The 22,812-nt window shown below is 50.8% G+C and overlaps 1 protein-coding gene across 2 annotated transcripts in view; it reads left to right on the top strand.

Moving 5' to 3' along the window:
* Positions 1-903: 903 nt before the first annotated feature.
* Positions 904-22,812, top strand: part of DIXDC1 (DIX domain containing 1) — a 26,476-nt gene continuing 4,567 nt past the window's right edge. Inside the window, exons 1-11 of one of the 2 annotated variants that reach the window (XM_009075176.1) lie at positions 904-963; positions 10,044-10,173; positions 11,061-11,186; positions 12,318-12,567; positions 13,682-13,789; positions 18,620-18,732; positions 19,159-19,307; positions 21,030-21,119; positions 21,205-21,258; positions 21,708-21,781; positions 22,808-22,812. The exon at positions 22,808-22,812 is cut by the window's right edge and continues 86 nt beyond it. In XM_009075176.1, the coding sequence (XP_009073424.1) occupies positions 904-963; positions 10,044-10,173; positions 11,061-11,186; positions 12,318-12,567; positions 13,682-13,789; positions 18,620-18,732; positions 19,159-19,307; positions 21,030-21,119; positions 21,205-21,258; positions 21,708-21,781; positions 22,808-22,812 (1,159 nt within the window). Of the gene's footprint in view, positions 964-10,043; positions 10,174-11,060; positions 11,187-12,317; positions 12,568-13,681; positions 13,790-16,341; positions 16,365-18,619; positions 18,733-19,158; positions 19,308-21,029; positions 21,120-21,204; positions 21,259-21,707; positions 21,782-22,807 lie in introns of those variants that run through there. The other variant, XM_009075255.1, reaches the window with a different exon arrangement.

Genomic DNA, 22,812 nt, shown 5'->3' with positions numbered 1-22,812 from the left:
CTGTAAGGTGATAGAAGTCGGAGAGATTGCCTGGAGATATCTGATACTTGTTTGTGGGATGGATGCAGCTATTGATTTAGAAAACCTTCTGAGGGTTTTTAATTGCAGTTTGAATGTTTCTTCTCCTTTTTTTCGCCTTCATTGCCAGAGCAGGACCTTGTGGGATGGATTCAGTTATCACTGATATAAGGATGGTATCATTGGTATAGAAAACACATTGAGGATTGGATTTCATTGCAGTTTGAACCTTTTTTCCCTTGTTTCTTTTTTCACCTCCATGCCAGGGCCCCCAGAGCAGGACCCTGTGGGATGGATGCAGTTGTTATTGATACAGAAAACATGCTGGGGATGGGGTTTAATTGCATTTGGATGTTTTCTCTCTGATTTCTTCTTGCCGGAGCAGTGCTGAGTGCTCTGTCCCAGCTGTGCTGTCGCCTGACCTGCAGCTCGTTGTCCCCATCAGGTCCTGACAGCACTGCTGGCTCTTTGGGGCTGCAGAACGAGTCTGTTCTTTATTTTTTTCTCATCTAAGAGATGAGATGTGAGCCTCCCCCATCCCTGCCCCCACCTCTCGCTGCCTTTGGTGTGTTTGCAAACCTTCTTCGCGCAGAGGGTTCTGCGCTGGAAATGGCTTTCAGATGTTTCCCCAGCTCAGCTCTGGGGCTGCATCTCGTAAGCCGAAGCGTTTCTATAGCAACGGGATGACATCTCTCCAGTAACTCCCTCCCAGACATGCCCAGTGCGAGCCTTGACTTGGGCTCAAGTCTGCGAGCGCAGCGCGGCTGGGACGATGAACGCGCTCCCCCAGCAGCTCTTTGTCCCTGCGCCCAGCACGGAGAGGTGCCCCGAGCTGCGAGACCTGCCCCGAGCCCCCTGAGCCCACCCCGGGGCTCCCCGAGGACGATGCTCGCCTGCCTGGCCAGGGGCACCTGGCTGGATATCCTCCAGGAGGGATTCACCGAGGTAACTCTCCCGAGCCCGGCGCGCAGTGCCCGCGGAGGAGTTGGGATGTTCCCAGCTCTGGGAGGGATGGGATGGAGAGGAACGAGGAGGATTGAGGATGGGAGAGCTGCAGGGCACCCAGGCAGGGGCTGCAGCTCGGGGATAGTGTTTGGCAGAGTTTGCGGCTGGGTTACAACTGCTGTTTTCACCTCGGAGTTTTCCCTCTGCAGAGAACTTTGCTGCTGTACCAGGCAGCAATGCAAACTGCACTGGAGCAGAGTTTGTCGTATAGAATTGACTCCTCTCCTCAGTAGGTGATGTTTGTGTGTCTGGAGGTTTGTCAATCTGCTTTGTGCACTCACATTTGTCGGGAGAGGCTGACAAAGAGCTGGATGAGTTGTTTTTTTTCCCCCCATCCTTTTCTCTAAACTGAATCTCTAGGGGATTGAAATGCAACTTGGTCAGGAAAATGTAGTTTTGAAAGTGTTCTTTATTTGCTTATTCTGCTGTTAGGAGACTAATTAATCATAAAATCAGAGGATGTACCAAGAAATCCCAGAGATGGGAGTCTTGGAAGTGCCTGGGGAGTGTTGATTGCTGTTTGGTGTCCTCTTTAGGCTGCATAAAAATCGGGACTGTTGGATTTTTTTTATGGCTGTGTATTGTGCAGCCCATGCTGGGGATGTTTGCTGTCTGTAAGCTGAAGAGGAAGGAAAATTGTGGGTGTTTGTGCTGAATCCAAAGAATTCCACACTGAACTTCCAACCGAATCCAGAGTGGATTCTGTTTGCTTTCCCAGCCAGTGGCAGAGCTGGTTTATGGGCTGGTTTATGCTTTGCTAGAGCACAGTGTGTTGTTTGTGTTCAGCGACTCCTCAGCCCTGCAGAGCTCTGCCCCCACCTGAGTGCTCTGCCCCAGGGACAATTCTGCCTGGAGAAGGAACATCCCTGCTGGGCTGAGCAGCAGAGTCAGCAGGGGAAAGAGGCTGGGGGTGAAACCTGAGCTCTCAGCTCCACAGCAGCCACAGGTCTCCTTTGATTGCTCCCTGGAACTGGAAATGCTCCATCCCCTCCTCCACCGAGTGTCTCAGGCTCATTTTTAGCCAGCAAAGGGGTTGGTTTAGCTCAAGCTCACACTTCCTGTGCTTGAGGACAACAGATCCTTCTCAGGCATGAGCTAACAGTAACTGTATATTAATAATATCATTAATAACGAGAGCACAGAGCAGTTTTGCACTCAGTGTTAGTCCCACCCTCACTGTGGGTTTTACCCACAGATTGCTCAGCTGTGTAAAAATCTTCCCTCTCCCACCAGAGAACCAGATTCACTCATGTGTCCCACTTGGGATGTTTCTGCCACATCACACACTTCAGCCTGTACCAAAAGTAAAACTAAAAGCAGTTTCACAAGTGCAGAGTTTGTGGCACAGAGAGGTGAAGTCACTTGCCAAGGACCTGCATCACATCAGAGACATGGAAAAGGGTGAGGGACCCTGGAATTCCATACCTGCCTCTGTGAGCCACAGCTGTGTGTCCTTCCCCATCTCCTCCTACCTCAGGTGCTGATTTATGGAGTGACTGAGTGTCCCAAGGTGTCAGATCCCTCTGACCTGGGAAGGTTGGTGACTAAACCTCATGTTTGGGTACAAAATCGGATTCAGGGTGAGAAGTTAGACCTGATCTAACCCAGGCAGTGAACTGGGGCATTGCAGGAATTGCCTTGCTGATCCAGTGGCTGTTCTTTAGGCAGAGCATCTTTCCTGCCCAGGTGTCCCTGTGAGTGACCAGATAGCCTGGAATACAAGGATGCACTTTCCAAATCTGTGCATCAACATGCACAAGTGAGTAAGTTGCTAGCAAACCCCTAGGTGTGTGTACAGAGCTCAGGCACAACTCTACACAGGTTTGGGACCTGCAGGGCAGGAGTAGTTCCAGTTCCTCCAGGGATATGATTGATTGTGTGTCTCTATCTTACACCTTGGGTCAATAATCCATGTCTGGGAAGTTACCCAACACAGCCAGGACACAACTGGCAGGTCTGTTTTGTTCCTTTGCATCCTGTTCCCTCTCTGTCCATCCTGAGAGCCACCTCAGCAGCCTAATTACCTCCTGATTGGGGCTGGAGGATGCAGTGTGCTTGTCCCTTCTGCAGTTAATTTTTGTTCTGACTGTCCCTTCTGCAGCTCATGCCTGTTCTGCTCCACAGATCATGTTAGACAGATGCTTGCTTTCCCCATGCTGAATGCATTCACAGCTTGCTAAAGTAAATTGCAACTTGAGGCCAGTGTATTTCCCTTCCCTTTGAGAGCCCCTGGCCAAAAGGCCTTGTGAGCAGTGTCACCTGCAGACATCTAAAGCAGGATGGTGGTGTTTGATGTTGAAATGCAGCCAGGTCCCCCGTGGGTATCACACAGCTCCTGCCTCTTGCTCATTAAGGGCCTGCCCTGCCTTGAAGGTGTTTCCCTGCTGTTTATTGAGCCTCATCCTGCTCTCAGGCAGCTGAATAATTCAGTCCCACAGCTGGATGGTGCCATGGGAATGTGTGGCTGCTGAAAGCAGCAGCTCTAATGAAAGCAAAGTGTAGAGAGCAGAGGCTCCTCTAGTGACTGTCCATGTGGCCTCAGCCTGTTCTCCCTCCTCAGGGAAACACAGTTTATTTGAGAGATGTGTTGACACTTCTGTCAGTTCTCTAAAACAGATGGAGCACAGAGAGATGTGTCAGAAATGGGTCTGACAGCTCCAAGATATTAATGTGTCTGCATTCTAACCATAATTTACCTTCTCTTTTTCAAGCTGGAAGATCATTTCCTCTAGCAAACTTAATTATGGAGTTGTTTGTGTGCAGTGAGTCATTTAAAATAGCTTCTTTCTCCCCCCCCCGAGATTACATTGAGCAAACAATGCACTCCAGAGAGGATGTGCTGGCAGGGAGTTTTGAGGAGCCCAAGCAGAGGTTGTTTTGAAACCAGGATCTCCCACCAGTATTCCTGGATTCCCCACACATAGTGTCTCTCCTTCACCCTCCAAGGTTTTCCTTTGGTGTGGTTGAGGTGATGAGATGCTATCCTGCCTGTGAGATGGGAATCCTTGCTCTGGGAGATGACCTGGCTCTGATTTAGCTTTGCTTACTGAGTCAAAGACATTTTCTGGCAGGATGGACTTGCTGTTGCCTTGCCCTGGAGCCACTCTGCTCCCCTGGGTGGAACATGCCTGATCTGTGAGAGGAAAGGTCTGTGCTGCTGTGATCTCAGCAGAGGAAACTTGCACTGTCCGTGCAGGGAGAGCTATTTATAGCTAATAGGATTCACCATGGAGAGCTGTTTTGACTTCTGGCTCCCTCAGCCCATCAGGACCAGCCCAGACTCAGTGCTCCCTGCAGCAGTGAGTTCCTCAGAGCCTGAGCTGCACTGGGTACCTGAACCTCTTTCGAGATGCTGCTGTTTGCCAAGTGCTGAGTCTCATTTCACAGCAGCTTTGGTTTGACAGGACTGATAGTGTTTCACACCTGCTCTGCAGCATGGGAGGGTCAAGGCTTGGCCAGAGGGAGAGCAGCTGGATCTGAAGAGCCACTTGAACCTCTCCAGACTGTGTGTCTGACCCACAAGACACTGGGCAGCTGCTGCACTGCAGTTCTGCTGAGCCCCAAGCACAGCTGGAGCTTCCCACACCTGCATTCACACTCACATGGACTTTGGCAGCCAATTCCTTGCTCTAGCAGGAATTCTTAGCCATTTTCCCCCAAGCCCTTGTGCCTGGCCAAGGCATTTCTCCAAGCCCTTGTGCCTGAGAGGACTCTCAGCAAGGGAAGGATGTACTTGCTGCTCTATAGGATTAGGGATGGAGCAGTTAGGATTCAATCCCTGCCCGAGGTTCAGTGTGTGTCTAAGCCAGGCTGTCCCTTGGCAGGGAGGGGAGTTACAGAGCATTTGTGCAGTAGCACTCAGAGATTTCTTGCTGTCAAAGCATTTTACATGGCACAAAATGTAGTACAGCTGCTTTACAGATAGAAGCTGAGGCTGATGGAGGTGAATGAGCTGCCACGTTCACAGCAAGTGTTAGCAGGGGGACAGGGAGGTTCTGTGTCCTAAAAGTACCTTTAGAGCCCTTCCCCCTGGGCTCTAAGTCTCACTGAGTGTCCCTCTCCTTCACATGGAAGGTTTTTTCTGCAGACAGCTCTGTGCAGTCCTGCTGTGTGCTCAGTGCTCTCCCCTGCCTGCCCAGGGCTGGTGACTCCATCCTGCTAAATAAGGAACAATGCTCCTTTTCTTCCCCAGAGCATCAGGGAATGTCTCAGGGCAACTTGTTTTGACAGACCTTAAACACTGTATGGGTGTAGTGGAACCATTTGATCACTGAGGGTGAATCATGTGCTCCACAGCTCTGGCAGTTTGCACTCAAAACTCTCTTGTGGCTCAGCTTTTTTTGCCACTGTTTGCCTATATTTTTGCTGGCACAGAAACACTGCCTGGGTGGGAAAAGAGCCTGAAATACCTCCTGAGCATAACTCTGTCAGATGTGAGTGGTGCTGCTGGGTCAGGATCTTACTTTTGCTCAAGTAAGCTCTTTCACAACGCAGAGTTAATTAAATCCCAGTGTATTTAGGCACAGGTAAGAGTCACTTCATCCTGCACTGGAAGTTGTGTGTCACTGGACTGGAGCATGACAGCTATTGGCTCGACAAGAAGTGGAAATCCAAGAGGCAGGAATGATTTAGGGAGTTTGAATGGAATTTGGCCTTGCTGTTTATACATAAACTCTTCCTGTTAGTGGGTAAAGGGCTGTGAAATATGTGGAAGACTTGGCAGTCAAACATTCCACATCCTGCTGGATAGTTGGGCTCTCTGGAATGACACCTTTGCTTTAAAGGGGTTTCACAGAAATCCTGGGGGGCTGAGCATCCCTCTGGTCATACCTGGGTGGGTTTTGCTGTTGGCTGCATGAGGAATCCTCTCAGTACATCAAACAACCTGAGTCACCTTTAAACAGTAGTTTGGAGAAAAAACCCAAACTTTCTGGTGGCTTTGAGAGCAGAGAACAACATTTGCTTTGCTTGTGTTTGTTTTCTGCACCTACCAAGGCCTCAATAACCACAACCAAAACCAAATCACCAAAGTGGAGGAACAGTGGATGGAAAATTACAGCTCCCATCTAATTAAGGTAATGTCAGGAAGCTTCAAAATCATACAAGGCCTTAACCATCACATCCTGATGCAATTAGGCTGCTGCAGACATTTGGTTCAGTGCTCTGAGCAGAGAGAACACTCAATGCCTTTCATCCTGGAGCAGCTTCCCAGCACGAGGCTCTTAGCCCTGACCTTGTTAGACCTGGACTTGGGCAGTGTCCATGGCTGTGTACAAAGGGAAAGCAGAGGGAAGAGCCTGCAAATCATTCTTCTAGCAGGATGATTCCCTAAACCCAACAATTGGGAGAGATGCAAAGTCAGCAAATGAGTGTAGAGAATCTGTTTCTAGGGACAGAGTGGCACGGGAGGCTCCAGACAGCAGCCAGGTCAGGCTCTCACAAGGCTAAAGAATGATTTTGTCTATGGATAAAGGTTTAGTTCAACATCAAGATGTGCAATGCTTTAATCTCAGAGGAGCTAAAAATTAGCCTTATGCAGTGTAATGTGCCTGGTACTGATAGTAAAGGCCAGAGCAGCACAACAAGGCCTTGGGATCTACCTGTGTCTCCTGGTTGGTGGCTGAAAAGCAGAAACCTGAGCCCTTGGCAGCAGGTGGGGGATGCAGTGCTGAAAGGAGCACAGCAAGGACATCTCCCCCTGGCAGGTTTGCAGGAGAGATGCTGCTTTTCTTCCTCCTGGGCAATACACTAGATAACAGCACCTCGTGGTGAGGCTCAGGAAGGGTTTAGAGGCACTGGACAAGATGTGCTGCCCCTGGAAGGGCATTTTCCTCCTGCAGCATTGGCTGCCAGTTGGAAATACAGATGTACATGCTCCTGTGTCCAGGAGGTCTGAGGCACTTCAGGGCAGTGCTGAGCAAGTGATCCCAAGTAAAATCCTGCTCTGAGATGTCTCTCCTGAAACACCAACCTGTAACTTGCCAGCAGAAGCACCTGCAGGTTGGGGGATTCAGGTGGTGCCTGGTGCCTTGTTTTAAACATCTTCTCCTGCCCTGCAAAGTCTCATGAGGCTTCCAGAGTGACTTGGCTACCAACACCCTGTGATGATCTCCCTAGGAGCTGAGGCTCTCTGGGTTCCAACCTCCTCCAGGTAAGGGAGTTGCTCTTCCCATGGCAAGGTCCAGGGAAATGTGGCTTTTTTTGGAACACAAAGCTGTGTTAATGTAAACAGGATTAAGCTTAGCTCCACCATAATCCTAATAATATGTGTTCTGTGTAGTAAACCTTACACCAGGCTGGGTTTCTCCTGAAAATTCTGGGCTGGAAGGAAGGAAGGAAATACAGGTGAGGAGCAGAGCAGTGTGAGCCCTGCCAGGTGGAAGATTTGGCTGAGCAGAAGCTCAAAGTACAGGGAGAAGCAGACACAGCCTTGGCACAGGGAAGGAGGAATAATTTTAGGGGTGTTATCCACTTCCTTGTTTATTCCCAACCTCTTTTTCATCCTCCTTGGAGCCTTGTTGGCTAAGAGGAGCTGAGACCTGGATGGGGCTCATGTGTTATTTGAGCTGGATCTCTGCAGCCCCAAATGGGGATGGAGCTTGTGGGTTTGGTGTGTTTCAGTGGACAAGGGAAGGCCTGAGAGTGTTTTTGTCTGGTGGAATAGTTTGTGCAGAGCTGCTGTCTCCATGGCACAGCAAATCACAGGGGATCCTCAAAGGTCCCTCCCAGGCCTGTACAGTCTGTGATTCTGTGATCTGTGTCCTCTGTGCTGGAAGATGATCCCTGGAGTCCTTTGCAGAGTAGATGGAGGGATGATGTCCCTCCAAGCAGCAGATCATGTTGCTGTGGCAGCACTTAGGGCTGTGTTGAGATAGGTCTCGTGGGGTTTGAAACAAATGGAATTCTGAGGGAGGGAAATGAGCCCTTTGCTCTTTTAGGGGTCTGATCCATTAAGCTGCATCTGTGGCTGAGGACCAAGGCCTTGTGCTTGTGCTGAAGGTGCAGGTATGGCCCATGATGTCCTCATTGCTCCCCAGCTGATGGGGAACACAGAGGATGGTGAAACAAAACAATTTTGACTCAGTGGCTTCAAAAGTGCCATGAGGGTTTCAGCTGAGCAGCTCGGGGGCTTTGTCCCCTGGTGCATTGAGCAGCACTTTGCCATTTTTAGGTGACTCCACTTTGATATCTGTATTTCCTTGGTAAGTTCAGTCACATGCTCACCTCAGCTCTGCCAGCCAACTCCCTGCCTGGTTAGCTCTGCAGCAATCCAAGTCTCTTGCTAAAGTCATCAGCTCTGTTAGGGTTTGGATGCGAAATTAGGAACTGCTGATCAGTCCCAACTGTCTGAGCTTCTGCAGGAAAATCTGAAGCTTGGATGGAAAAACCCAAACCCAAAGGCTGTTAATGAGGTGTAAGTCTGCAGTGTCACAGCCATTGGGGTGGGATGACTGTGCTGTGCTATCCATATTGCATTGCCTCAGAATCCTCCTCCTCATGCTCATTGTTTAACAGGGAAATGCCTTGGGGTTCAGGAATGACTTTTTTCCCTAATAGTAACAACGACAATCTTCTCAGACTTGTAAGAGATAGAAAGTAAAAGCTTGCCAGAAGTGATTCCTGAGGAATGTTCTGAGAACAGCAAAGCAAAACAAACAGTGAAAGGATCTGGTTTTCCTCTGAGTGAAACACAAGTGGCTGAGGAGGAAGAGCCACACAGACTCCTACAGAAACTGCAGATTTTCTGGGGGCTGGAAGGGGCTTGGGGAGGTAGTAATCAGTCAGTGAGTGATGGGGAAAAGCAGAAAATAAAGATATCTGGAGCAGAGCAGACAAACCTGCCCTGCACCACTGGCACTGGAGCCCAGGAGCAGCACTCAGGGCACATCCCATGGCAGGTCAGCTCTGCCCCAGCAAACAGGCACCAGATCTGCCCCTTCTGCCCCCTCTGCTCCCCAGCTCTGTGCTGAGCAGGCAGGAGTGACTGACCACAGGTCCAGGCACCTTTCTGAAGCAGCAGACCGAAGCATGTGTGATTAAAGTTGGATTTCCTCTGTCAGGATGATTAAGAGTGAAGCTGTGACCAGGCTGTGACTTTGATGGGCTGTAAAAGCATAAACTCTGAGTGACATGGCTGAGCTAACATGGAATGGGCACTGCAAACCTGCTGTGTTGGCAGAGTAATGGGAAGCTCAGTGAAAAGGGAGGTAATCCCATAACTGGATCGGTTTGTTTACCCTCCATGTCCCACTCCAGCCCTGCCCAAAGGCATTTCAGCCCTACCAGCCATGGGAGTGGTACAGGAGGGGGATGGAAAGGGAAAAGTGAGATGAAGCTGCTCTTTGCCTTTTGGTCACTGCTGCCAGATGTGTCCTCACACTGACCACAAACCTGAGTGTGTTTCCCTGAGCTTTCCCCTTTGGCAACACACACAGCTACAGGAGCAGCATCCACAGGAGCTGCTGGAAAGGCAGAGCTCTTTGCTTTCAGGTGCTAAATGCTGTGGCAAGTCAGCCTCAGTGTACAGAAATAAAATCTGGGCCTTGGCAGTGCTGATGCAGCTCCCAGGAAATGAGGGGATGAACATTTGTTCCCAGGGAGCTGTGCAGTGAGGGTTAGAGGGAGGCTGGGGGCTCTCCCAGGAAATCTGTCCTGCTTGTCCTGGTGTGGTTTAATAACACAGGGTTCATTGCTGCTGCATGGTGAGGGTTCTGCTGTCTTGGTGTGTGGATGGGACAGAGAGAACAGATGTGGCACCAGAAAAGAGGGGATGACAGCATTGGTTTGGCACCAGCCTAGATCAAATGTAAGGTCAAGCTCTGCTTTGATCCTGTCCTGCTCCTCCTGTTCCTGCCCCACAGCATGAGTGGGTCAGGCTGTGCTCAGCAGGCTTTGGGTGAGACCTTTGCTGTTTGTTTTCCAGGGTGAAAGGTTGAGATCTGTGAAAATAGCCAAGAGAAAGCTCTGCAACTTCCCCTGAAATGGCAACGATGTGCAAACACTTTGTTTTCTATTTCCAGCAACAACTCCAGGCATATGTGGCCTGGGTGAATTCCCAGCTGAAGAAGAAGCCAACAGTAAAACCAGTCCAAGACCTGAGACAAGATCTGCGAGATGGAGTCACTCTGGCTTTGCTCATCGAGATTGTAGGTCAGCAATGCCATCTGGCTCTGTTTTTCACCCTGCACTTCAGGATCTGCTGGGGAAGAGGCTCCTTGGCTCTGGCATCTGTCACTTCTGGCAGATGTTCATGATGTCTCGGAGCTTGCAGGGCTGGGGGAGGAGAGGCTGGAAAGGCAAGCAATCAGAAAGCAGGTCAGAAATGCAATTCTATTAGAGTCCTTATGTTTTAGAGACACTTAGAACAGATGTGCTCAACCTTATCAGGGGTAATATTACCTCCCACAAGGCTGGCAGGGAGTTACTGGGTGACCTTTTTGGAAGTGACTTGTTCACTGAGATAATTCCTTCTTCCTATGTTTAGCTTCACTCCTGAATTCTCTCCCTCCTCCCTCCCAGGGGGACAGGGAATGCTGTTAGGTCATTATATGTTGTCTCTGTTCCTTTCTCCCCACTCCAGTGTGGGGTCCCATGCACAGGAGAGTGTCCTCCATCAACTTCTCCAACTGGGTCTTTCCCATGGGCTGTAGCTCTTCCCAAACTGCTTCAACTGGGTCCTTCCCATGGCTTTGGGTCCTTCCCATGGCTTTGGGTCCTTCCCATGGCTTTGGGTCCTTCCCATGGCTTTGAGTCCTTCAGGAGCAGATTGCTCCTTGTGGGTCCTTCATGGGCTCACAAGTCCCACCAGGAACCTGCTCCAGCTTGGCACCCCTTGCCACCAAAACCTTAACATAAACCCCACAGAGTCTCCAACCCAGTCCTCCCTGGCACTGGAAACCTTCCAAGCAGGACAAGCAGCTTTGTGTGCCTCCCACAGTGCTCAGATGAGACCAGAGCAGTCCCTACCCCTACAGCAGCTTCTTTGACAGTACCAAGCAGTTCAATTCTCCTCTGATAAAGCTTTTCCCCTCCTTTAGCTGGTGAGAAGCTGAGTGGCATTGAGGCCAACCCCAGCAGCCAGCAGGAGATGAGGGAAAACGTGGAGAAGGTCTTGCAGTTTGTGGCATCCAAGAAGATTCGCATGCACCAGACCTCAGCCAAAGGTGAGTGCCCCTGCCTGGCACAGAGGGCTCTGGCTCTAAAGCCTCTTGCTGCCTTTGGTTTAGACCAAACAGATAAGGTATGAGTGAATTCACATATTACTTTGTGGGGGAGTTTTGGTTTGTTTCCTCCTGTGGGTTAGTAAAAGTTTTGGGTCGAGTGCCCAGAAACAAAAGTGCCTTTTCTCCTGACTCTGAGTGCTCAGAAGCTCAGGAAATGGTGTGATGAGGATGACAGACACAGAATCTTTCACGAAAGGGACATGCTAACCTGGTAAATGAGATGTGGGAGAGTTTTTCTGGCCCACTGGAAGCCTGAGACACAGTTTTGCATGGCCTGAAAACACCAAAGAGACCCAACACACAATCACATGTCTGGGGCATGTTTTAGTCAGGGCTTTGAGTGTCTCAGTTGCTGAAATTGCTTTGGAACATCTTAGTCTGAAAGAATGGCTGATTGGCAATGAACTTGAGACCAATGTGTTTGAGCTGGTTCATGTCATTAGAACTGACTAATTAACATTCACAAGGTGCTGCAAACACTTGATGGTACCACAAGAAAACACATTGCTGTTCTCTGGTCTTTATTGCACAAAAAAATACCAATTCCAAGAGCTGACAGAAGTGAGTGCCAGGACAGTGGGAGCCTTCAGTAACTGCTGTGCTTCCCAGTGAGCATCCAGTGATCATGTGCTGGATCAGCAGCTGGAAATGGCCACGCAGGGAAAGCTCAGATCTGTTCAAAGCATTAAACCTGTGTCGTTTAATGCTTTGAATGTGATGCAGATGAGTTTGCTGCTCTGTCCAACACAACCAGAGCAAAGCATTTAGGCACTGGGATATTGCCCAGGGAGGTGGTGGAATCACCATCCCTGGAGGTGTTCAGGGAGGGACTGGACGTGGCACTCAGTGTCATGGACTGGTTGACATTGGTCATAGGTTGGACTTGATGATCTCAGAGCTCTTTCCAACCTGATTGATTCTGTGATCAGTGCTTAGCTCTTGGTCCTTTTGGCATTGCCCTTTACTGGCATGGTCCCACTGGGTTTAATATCTACATCTTGTTGCTCAGCTCCAGCTCTGGTGGAATTCCACATCCATCACCTTGTCCTTGGCTCTCTTTGCGTTCTGCAGATATCGTGGATGGCAACTTGAAGTCGATCATGAGGCTGATCCTGGCCCTAGCTGCTCACTTCAAGCCAGGCTCTGGGAGAGCTGTGAACCACAGCAGTGCTGCTGTGGTGGGGAAGAGCTGGTCAGCACCCTCGGGTGGCCCCAGGCCTCGCTCGGCCGCGGCCGTGGCACAAGGGGCAGTGGCTGCGCTGGCAGAGGTCAGGCAGGACGTCCTGCAGTCTGGCAGGGATGTCTTCAGGCACAGGCAGAGGTAAGGACTGTTCCCTGCTGTCTCAGGTCAGATGGACACGATTCAGAAATACTTTTTCAACCTGATGTTCTTGGTGTGAGGTAGCTCTTGTGCCAAGAGAAGCCACTGCTGTCTCGCTGACACCTCCACACAAAGGCAGTGCTGACCTGGCCTGGCTGCCTTGTGAGGAACACTAGCTATCCCAGGGAATCTACAGCAAAAAAGCAGCTGGTTCTCTTATTCTCACTGCAAAAGAACAGAGAGTTATGGCCAGGCCAGAGGGAACTGTGCTGCCTCGTTTTCCCCTTTTCCCGCTGAGCACGGTGCCCTTGGTGCTGTGTCCTTGGAGAAATGCTCATTCCAAGTGAAACAGAAGGAAGAGCTTAGCTCCACGTACTGGTTACAGATCTGGGAGCAGCTCCCTCCAGATCTGAGGCACTGAACCTGCAAGTCCCCTCTGTCTTTTCCACTGCTGTTCATCCCAATGTTACAGCCCCAGCTCCAGGCACAGTGTGTTGTGTGATGATCTCTGGTGATGCTGGAAGGAGATGATCCACACACACACCAGGAATGTGGAGCTCTAAAAAGCACATTTAACACTTGCCAAAGGTGCTGTGTGGATTATAATACTAATAGAAATGACATTTAGCTGGGAGCCAGAGGGTGATCTGCTGAGGGTTTCATTTACACAGCTGAAGGTCACTTGCCCATGCTATACTGGCTCAAGGGAGTTCCCATGAAGCACTTTGGAAATGAGGTTGAAATGGTATATTTTGTTGAAAAACTAAATGTTAAAGGTTTGTCTTGCCATGCCTTGGGCCAGGAGGTGTTCAGAAAAGCCACTGCTGTTTGCAGTTCTGGCCTTTTCCTTGCCTTCCCAGAGCTTGTGCAGCTTCCCAGCCCCAGAATTAGAGATGAGTTTAGAAGGGCAGGGCCTGTTTGCTTGTTCCCCTCACACCAAGAAGATGGGATGATCCCTGGCAGGAGAATTGGCATTTTCCTGCCTGACCCCTCCTTACCTTCCTTTCATTCACTTTCCTACCTTTTTTCTTGGAGACAAGAAGAATTCCTGCCCCTCAAGAATGCCTGCCCCTCTCAGGTGAGGCTTCCCTCATCCTGTGCTTGTTACCTGCAGAAACAGCAGCATGGATGAGGAGATTGAGAATCCCTACTGGAGTGTCCGAGCACTGGTGCAGCAGTACGAGGGGCAGCAGAATGTGCCACTGGAGTCACACTCTTCCAGGTAAGGGAATGTGCTACTGGAGTCACACTCCTCCAGGTAAGGGAATGTGCCACTGGAGTCACACTCTTCCAGGTAAGGGAATGTGCTACTGGAGTCACACTCCTCCAGGTAAGGGAATGTGCCACTGGAGTCACACTCTTCCAGGTAAGGGAATGTGCTACTGGAGTCACACTCCTCCAGGTAAGGGAATGTGCCACTGGAGTCACACTCTTCCAGGTAAGGATCTCCCTGCCAAGGTGTGTCCCCTCGGGCTCATTTATCTGACTCTCTCATCACCATGACCTGGTTAGCTCTGATGGCAAAGGACATTCCCAGCACACAGTGTCCTGCCTGACCTGGAGAGTGAAGCCTCAGGACCAACATGAGCAGTGTTCTGTGTTTTCATGGATGTAGGAGGCTGGAGCTGAAGGGGCTTTGAAGCTGCTACTACAGTGTGGGAGCTGATCCAGCATGGATAGTAAAGGAGAGACTTTCCCTTCCTCCCTGGAGAACAAGGAACTACTGGAAGGCAAAGGGCTGAGTTACTGAACATATCAGCTCTCCCTCTGGATATGTTGCTTTGCTCCATTTAGTCTCATGGGAAGGCAAAGGGCTGAGTTACTGAACACATCAGCTCTCCCTCTGGATATGGTGCTTTGCTCCATTTAGTCTCATCTGGAGCAGATAAGAGGGCAGAGCTGCACGTGCAGAGCTGCAGCTCTTTGCTTCACCGTTTGCTGTCCCCATGGTCAGCCCCAACTCTGCTTTGCTGTGTCCTCCTCCTGCCTGGGCAACTCCCTGAGTGCCTCAGACAGTGGGTTTGTGTGGGAGTGAGGAGCTCCTTTTCCAAGGACAGATTGCCACTGGCAGTTTCTCAGCAGGCACAGCACATCCCAAGCCAATCTGATGCTCCACAGTACAAAGCAGCCTCTGTGTGTGTACCTGAGGATGAATCTTGCTTGGCCCAGCAGAGGAGGAGAAAACCCAAAGCAGAGTGTATTTATGGCCCAAAGGAGCTGTGCATCCCTGTGAGGTTGTGTTTCTGAATCGTGCTGGGTGTTTGGAGCAGTGTGGAGCTCCCGGTGCTGGAGCAGTGCCTCCACATGATGTCAGCAGTGTGCTTCGAGGCTCTGCTTCAGGGGAGATGGCAAAAATCTGCTCTTGGCAGCAGCATTGCCTGGCAGGGCCTTGGCATTGAACCCTGAGCTCAGGAGGGCAGCGAGTGGCACATGCTGCTCATCATCCCTCATTTCAAGGGGTTTATTCCTCAGTGTAAGGAGGATTTTCTGTTCTCTCCTGCCCTGTCAGGAATGGTCAAACAACTGCTGTTTGCTCCTGTGTGGTTGTGTTTTGGTGGGGAGGGGAAATCTGCTCATCCTGAATCATTTGGTGTCATGGCTTTTGTTTTTCCTCATAATATCAGTTCCCTGTCCACGTGGCAGTGGTGAAATTATTGCTGCTAGGACAGCAATAATGCAAGAATGCCATGAGAATCTAGATATAAGTGATCAGGGATTACCCCAAATTGGGAGCAATGTGCCCTCCAGCTCCTGGGGGTGTTTTGTGCTGACACCATGAAAACAAGATGCTCTCTCTTCCCTTCCAGGGAGAAATGTGCTAGCTCAGGTCTGGGAACAGCCTGGGAGAAACGAGACAGGTTTTTCCCAGTGAGAGCTGTGGTTATTAGCCACCCCCTCCCTCCTGTCCCAGGGCAGCATCCCTGTCCTCTCAGCATCTTCTCTCAGCATCAGCTCCTCACCGAGAGAGCTCACAGCCTCGAGAACACAACTCCCAGGGACAAACCCTCCAATAAGCACAGGCAATTGGAATGATTCATGGAAAATTTGCCAAACGCAGATGATTCCCAGGCTGCTGAGCCCCTCACCCATCCCACCTCCCTTTCCCCTCCCCTTCCAGCAGCATTCCCTCCCCCACCCCGAGCAAGGCTGAGCCTCGCACAGGCTGTGTGACAGCAGGAGGGAGAGGGAAGGCAGAGGGAGCCGTGCCTGGGGCCGGGAAGAGCTTCGTGTCGCTTCCCGACACAGCATCCACGCCTGGATCGCCGGGAACACAGCGCTGGCTGCGGGAGCATCCTCCGAGCTGTGCCTTGGCTGCTGCTGCTGCTGCGGGATGCAGGAGGCAGGATGGGCTGAGGACCAGCCCCGATCCTTCCAGCCCTTGTGATGCGAACAGCTGGGAGTGCAGCTGACCAAAATGCAGCAGCAAGACACAAATAACCCGAGAGGACCAGCAGCAAAAGCCAAGCCCGGGCTGCAGAATTCCCTGCCTCTGGAATCGCAGCCGCGCGTGGGAGCTGTGGATCTGCCTCTCAGCACCTCCTGGAGAAGCCCCTGAGGGGTTTTTGTTATTTTTTTTCCTGGGAATCTCTCAGCTGGGGTGAAGCTGTTTGGCTTGCAGATCTCCCTCCAGTAGTTTGACAGGCGCTGACATCCTCCTCCTCCTCCTCCTCCTCGCTGGATCCTGAGCATGGGAAGGGACATGGAATGCCTGGAGTCAGGATCCTGAGGCTCCCCGGGACAGCATTCCGTGAGCCGAGAGGTTAAAGTGGGATCATGGGAGGGAAGCAGGTCAAATGGTGAGCGATTGTTGCCATTGTCCTTGGAAACAGCAGGGATGGGTGTTTGGAAAAGGATGGGAATGAGCAGCACTGGGGCTGCTCCCCTAAAGCTGTGACTGTGGCAGCTCTGGGACTGGGGGAGAAGGGATATGGGCTAAGGAACCGCCTGGTAAAAGGAATAAAGTGGAGCAGTTTGCATGGGGAATGTGCCTTGAATGGCTTTCCCAGCACTTATTTCTGCATGCTTTAATCAGTGATTGTTATGTGCTTTAAGGAGCAAATTGCAGCAGTGAGTGTTTGGTGCTTTGACTGATACAAAACCTGTTTAAGTGGTTCCAGAATGAATTTGGTAATGGGTGAGGAGCTTGACCTGTGCTGCTGCTGCAGCTGCTCCTGGCTCTGGCACTGTTTGGGGGTTGCCAATGATGCCATGTGAGCCCTCTGGCCCTTAGAAAACTGCCTGGAAAAGGGATCTGTGCACCTAGAAATGCCCAAGCAATGACCTGTAGGACTGTGTTGTGGAGACCTGTAGTGAGCACCTCACCCCACCTCAGCATTGGCTCTGGGCTGTGCATCCAGTGCTCAGAGGAGCAGTTTTGGAAGAGGGGAATGTTCTTTCCAGGCTTGTTTTTCATCCTGCTCAGTCTCCCTAGCTCCCTGCCCTCGCCCACCTCTGTCTCACCACCTTCTCCCCCAGCAGTTCCTCGTGTTGTTTTTCTAGGACAGCTCATTCCCTCCTATTTGCATGGGAGAGAACCAGCAGTGCCTCCTCAGGTTGAGGGAACACTCAGGATCAGCTGAGAATATGTGGGGGGGAATGTGGAGATCTGTTCCTAGAAGGCAGTGAAATCCCTCCTGGAGTCAGATCAGCTGTGCTCCCTGTCTGTACCTGTGCTGTGGCAGTTCCATCCTTTCCTCTGGCTCATTATATAATGCAAACCCAAGAGCACTGCCTGGGCTCCCAATTAAATCATAAACATCATTAAACCCATCACTTTTCTGCTGTGAACTCCTTCAGCAATGAGCAGGGGCTGGTTATACATGTATGAATAATGTGCCTAAGCAGGGACTGCTGGAAGGGAGTTAGAATTGCTGAAGGTAAATCCTTGAGCAAATCCTGGACCCCTTAAATAACCATGTACCCACCTGAAAGAACAGGTACTGTAGCTGTTAGAGATTTCCATTAGCAATGGTTATGCTTTCACTTGGTTGCATTTCTCCTTCCTTTAACATGAAGAAAAGCCCATTTGGTCTGGACCTTTCTCCTCTCCTTCCTTCAACGTGGAGAAAAGCCCATTTGGTCTGGACCTTGAATTTCTCCTTCCTTTAACGTGGAGAAAAGCCCATCTGGACCTTGAATTTCTCCTTCCTTTCACACGGAGAAAAGTCCATTTGGTCTGGATGATCCACACTGGGCTGCAGGTTTGCCATATAAATGAGGAGCAGGCCAGCCCTGGCCGTGGGAGTGGAGCAGCAAGTCATTTCCATCTCTATTGCAGAGCTTTTCTCCTTCCCTGGGAGCTGTGGGATACACAGCAGCAGTGCTGGGAAGATGTTGGAGAGAGCAGTGGAAGCCTCTTATTTTTCTAACCCCATTCTATTATTTCCACACTGTTTTCTTTTTTGTTCTCTGTCCTTTGTGTCTGTGTTGGGGAGGATGAAAAATTAACTCCTGCTCACGCTCACAAGGATTAGTTCCTGCGACTTTCGAGGTACATTGAATGGGTCAATGAGCTTCAGCCACTTGGATGTTGTCTGGGTGATGCAGCTAGGAGGAATTTCTGGGAAAAGAGATGGCTTGAACCTCAGAGTCAGCTGAGATGGCTCCAGTGAAAATATGTGGGTGTTTTGGAGAGGTTTAATCTAAGAACATGAGTGAGTGGAATCTCACTTCCAGCAAGATTTTACCCTTGGGATCTCAAGTTGAAGTGATGCTCCTGAAAGCTCCAGGGTGACTTTTTGTTCAGCCTGTGGTGTGAGCATAAAGCTCAAAGTAAATCAGCTCTGAGAGTGTGGTCTGAGCCTGAATTCTGTGGTGGCTGTCTCAAACCTCTCTCTGTGAAATGGAAAGTGAAGGGACACACTGTGTTGTTTATCTCTGTCCTGCTGTGACTCCAGCAGGGAAAAGTTATGTGCCCAGTTGGTTTGTTAAAGGCTTCTCCAGGACACAGAAAATTCCTGTTTTCAACAAGCCTGTCTGGATATTCACTGTGATCTTAGCTGAGGATGATGCTGATCAGCTCTAAATGAACTGTTCCCTCTTTCCTCTGCAGTCTCACATCACCCAGTCCTGTCCACAGTGCAAAGAGTGAGTCCACTGTAGCCCCATCAGAGGAGAAGGAGAGGCTTGTGGTCCTCCACACTGAAGAACCAGAAGCCAAAGCAGGTACCTTGCACATAACTCCCTAGTGGGACTTGTTTGTCTGGTAAAAGTTCCCCAGGGACTGAAATTGTCTAATGTCACCTTCAGTGTGTCCTTGGTGCAGCCTCTGACACTGAGAGAAGCTCCTCAAGCCCCACAGGTGCTTCTGTCCCCTCAGGTATTTTCTGTCACACATACCCAGTGCTTTGTCCCCTTGCTCTGCTCTGAGACCTTCATGGATCAGAAGCAGCAAAGTTATGTGTGTGCAGGAAAGTTTGCTCAGCATGAAAAATGAGTGTAAATCCTTGAGATTAGACAAGATGTGACACCTGTAGCAACTTGAAGGTGGCCAGAAGCCACACTGGTGTGTTAGTGGTGGGTAGTGATGGTGCAGGTCTGATCTGGGCTCCTCTGGCTGCTGTGACCACATCCAGCTGCTCTCTCTTCCAGAAGAGACTGACTCCCATTTCCAGCCAGAGTGGCAAGCAGGGAGCTCTGGGTCCTACTTGGAGAACTCATGGGAGGAGCAGCTGTTGGAACAACAGGACCACTTGGAAAAGGAAATGGAGGAAGCCAAAAAGATGATTTCAGGTTTGCAGGTAATGATTTTCTTCTCTGCCAGGAGGGCAAGGGAAAGGTGTGTGGAGAGGAAGGTTGTGCTGCTGTGGAGACTGAATTATAGAATCATAGAATCAACTGAGTTGGAAAACACTTCCAAGATTGAGTCCAACCCTACCAGACCATGGCACTAAGTGCCACATCCAGTCTCAGATTGAAAACCTCCAGGGATGGTGAATCCACCACCTCCCTGGGCAGCACATTCCAATGCCTGAGCACTCTCTCTGGAAAAAATCTCTTCCTAATATCCAACCTAACCCTCCCCTGGCAGAGCTTGAGTCTGTGCCCTCTTGTCCTGCTGCTGGTTGCCTGGGAGAAGAGACCAACCCCCACCTGACTCCAACCTCCTGTCAGGGAGTTGCAGAGGGTGAGAAGGTCTCCCCTGAGCCTCCTCTTCTCCAGGCTGAACACCCCCAGCTCCCTCAGCCTCTCCTCATGGCACTTGTGCTCCAGTCCCTTGGAGTTGGGTCAGTCACTGGCAGGAGTTGAGGTGGACTGGGAGAGGGCAGAGCAGTGCAGGTAAGGATGGGACCAGTGTAGAGAATCTGAAGCAAAGCTTGTGTCCAGAGTGGGTTTGGCTGCAGCTCAGGTCCCAGCTGGGTCCCTCAGCCTGTGCTGTCCCCAGGTGCTGTGCAGGGAGTTTGGGCTGCAGCAGAGCTCTCCCACGGGCTGCAGGGAGCAGCCCTGGAGCAGGAGCAGTGCTCTGTGATTCCTGCTCAGGGGTAATGCAGGGAGACAAGGACTGGCAGGAAATCAATCAGGATCCACAGAGCTGAGCAGGGGTCACAGTGTCTTGCATCAGTCTTTGCACGAGCTTGGCTGAACTGTCATATTTGGCACATTCTCCATGCAGCTCTTTATTTGTGGGGCCTTTGATTTGTGGGATCTTTCCCTTGCTGCCCCATCCAGTCCCTCCCTGACCCAGAGCCCAGTGTGTTTGACTTGGAGCCCCTGATCCATATGGTAAAGACCCTGAACTCTCTCAGGAATATTCCTTTCTGTTTGTGCTGGGAACCATAGTGGCTTTGAATTGTAAATATTTATGTGCCAGTAAACAAAGCAGAGATTGTGTGAGCAGCACAGGCAGCTGGGAGGGCACTTTCCCCGGGGACAATGGGCAGGACACAAAAGAGGCAGGAGGGGAAAAAAATTGGCTTGGTTCAGTGGTGAAATCTGGTTGTATTATGTGCCCACTGGGAGAGGAGGGAGGAGAGGAGGGACTGGCACGTCCTGATCCCCCTGCCCTGCCCAGGGAGCAGGAGCAGCTGGCACTGCTGCCCCTCATCCCCTGGGAGCAGCTGATGCTGCCAGCCAAGAAATTGGATTTGCTTAATCGATTTTCTTCCTCTTGGTCAATACTTAAGAGCCTCCAGATCGTGGGAGTTTGGAGTACCATGAGTCTGATGTATGTGCACCCTATAAGGGGCTGAAACTGAGGCAGACTCACTCCCTGGAGAGCTGAGCTGTTGTCCTTGTTTGGTGTGTTTTGGGGAAAGCTTTGGCTGATGGATCTCTGGCAGAGCTGTTTCAGGGGATAAATCTTGTTCATTCCAGATAACATCTCGTTTGGAGGGGAATAAGTCATCAGAAATGGCAAATGAAGCTGGTTAGTGTTGCTTTGATGGTTGGCCAGAGCTGAGCTCACCTATTTTCCTTTGACACCTTTTGGAACCTCTGAACAGATTTTCCCTTTCTCTCTCCAGGCTTTGCTGCTCAATGGCTCTTTACCTGAGGATGAGCAGGAAGGTTCCTTTGAGCTCTGTGAGAGAGGAGCCTGCCCTGAGGAGCAGCTGGTGAGCACATTCCTGTCCCTGCTCCCTGCACTGCTCTGCCCCAGGCAGAACTTGCACCACAATAATGAGGATATTTTACATGCAGATCATCATCCGAAGTCGCCTGGACCAGAGTGTGGAAGAAAACCAAGACCTAAAGGTTAGAGGGTGACAGATGGAGGGGAAAGAGATCTTCCCAGACTGTTCTCCTTGAGTTTTTTGGGGAGTAATTAGGTGTGGATGGGGCAGGGTGAACAACACAGTGGGTGATGTGGAGGATGGATTATGTTAGAGCTCTGGGACCAGTTGTGCTGCTGGGTCAGCTATTTGATGTTGCCCTGAAGGACAAGATCTGGGGGACTAGTCATCTTTTTTTTTCCCTCCCGGCTCTACCAGCAGGGATTAAAGGAGCTATTTGTCATGTTTGTAACTCATTTAAATGCCTCAGGGCCTTGACATGCTCCTGGATCTCTGGGAGGAGGTGGGATGTGCTTCCTCCTGCAGCAGGTGCCTGGAGCCAGGGAGCACTGCCTTGGGTTGGGTCAGATGATTTGATTAGATGCCATCAATCAATCAAATCAATCTAATCAAATCATGTTGCATTTACAGAAGGAGCTGTTGAAATACAAACAAGAAGCTCGAAACCTGCAGGGAATAAAGGTGAGGGAAGAGGAACTTCACATGTGAACCATAAAGCTTTGGAGCCTGCTCAGCCCAGGAGCAGAGCCAGCAGCAGCCACAGAGCTCTGAGCAATCTCAGGAGTGGAAGGAGTTGTGCTAGAGGGTTTGGAGCTGGGGGATGCTGTGGTTTGTCCCTGGCTGCAGGGAGACAGTGCAGTTAATGCAGGTACAAGGAGTTGTGTCCCCTGAGCTCTGTCCTGTCTGTAGGAGTGTGGTCAAAGTCCCCTCTTTTCTGTTTCTCCTAAACAAAATGATGCACAGATTGCCTGCTTGGTTCTCATGGCTCCTTTTTCCCCCTGCCCTGCCTTGGAGTACTCACAGTAGGATTGGCCCAGTGAACTCATTCTTGGCAGCAGAGGGAAGAGCCTGGGGTATCCTTGTCCTCCTCAGAAACTGTTGAGTTGCTCCCGCTGGAGTTGTGAACACTGATAATCTACTCCTGAGCAGAGGTATTTTTAGAGCTGCCTGTCAGGCTCCTGGGAAGGAAACAACCAGCAGTAGCTGTCCAAGGTAGAGCTCTCAGCCCCTGGGTAAGGCTGAGTGAAAGGGGCAGAATTAGTCCTGACTTTGGCTTCTTCAGAGAGGATTTCACTGCACAACTAGGTCACACCGAGAGCTTAAGTGTCCTTGTGTCCTGGGCTGACGTTGGCCTCTGTGTGCCCTCTGGGAGCTGTGGATGACTGGTTGGATCACTAGCTGCAGGGCACTGAGCTCCCTCAAACACAGCTCTTTGCTTCCACAAGAGCCAAAGTCAGGCTACAGGTGGAGTGGGAAGTTCAGGTGAGAGCACAGAAATCCTCTGTCCTGATGGCTGAGGCATTGGCAGGGAAATCACCTCCAGGGAAAAGAAAGGCAGGAGATCTGTGACCCCCTTGATGTCTGTAGACCTCCTGCTCCTTGGGCTCTTGGCAGTTCTTCAGCCCTGTGAGTGGCCCCAGGGTGTTGTGTGGGTCACTCCCTGCTCAGGGAAGGGTCTCTGCCCTCCTTGCACCTTCCTACAGACATCCTCTCTCCCCAGGATGCAGCAGAGGCT

Source organism: Acanthisitta chloris, unplaced genomic scaffold (genome assembly GCF_000695815.1).
Source record: "Acanthisitta chloris isolate BGI_N310 unplaced genomic scaffold, ASM69581v1 scaffold8020, whole genome shotgun sequence".
Classification (NCBI taxonomy): domain Eukaryota; kingdom Metazoa; phylum Chordata; class Aves; order Passeriformes; family Acanthisittidae; genus Acanthisitta; species Acanthisitta chloris.
Note: the sequence above shows the minus strand (reverse complement) of the source record. Positions and strands in the feature narration are given on the sequence as shown.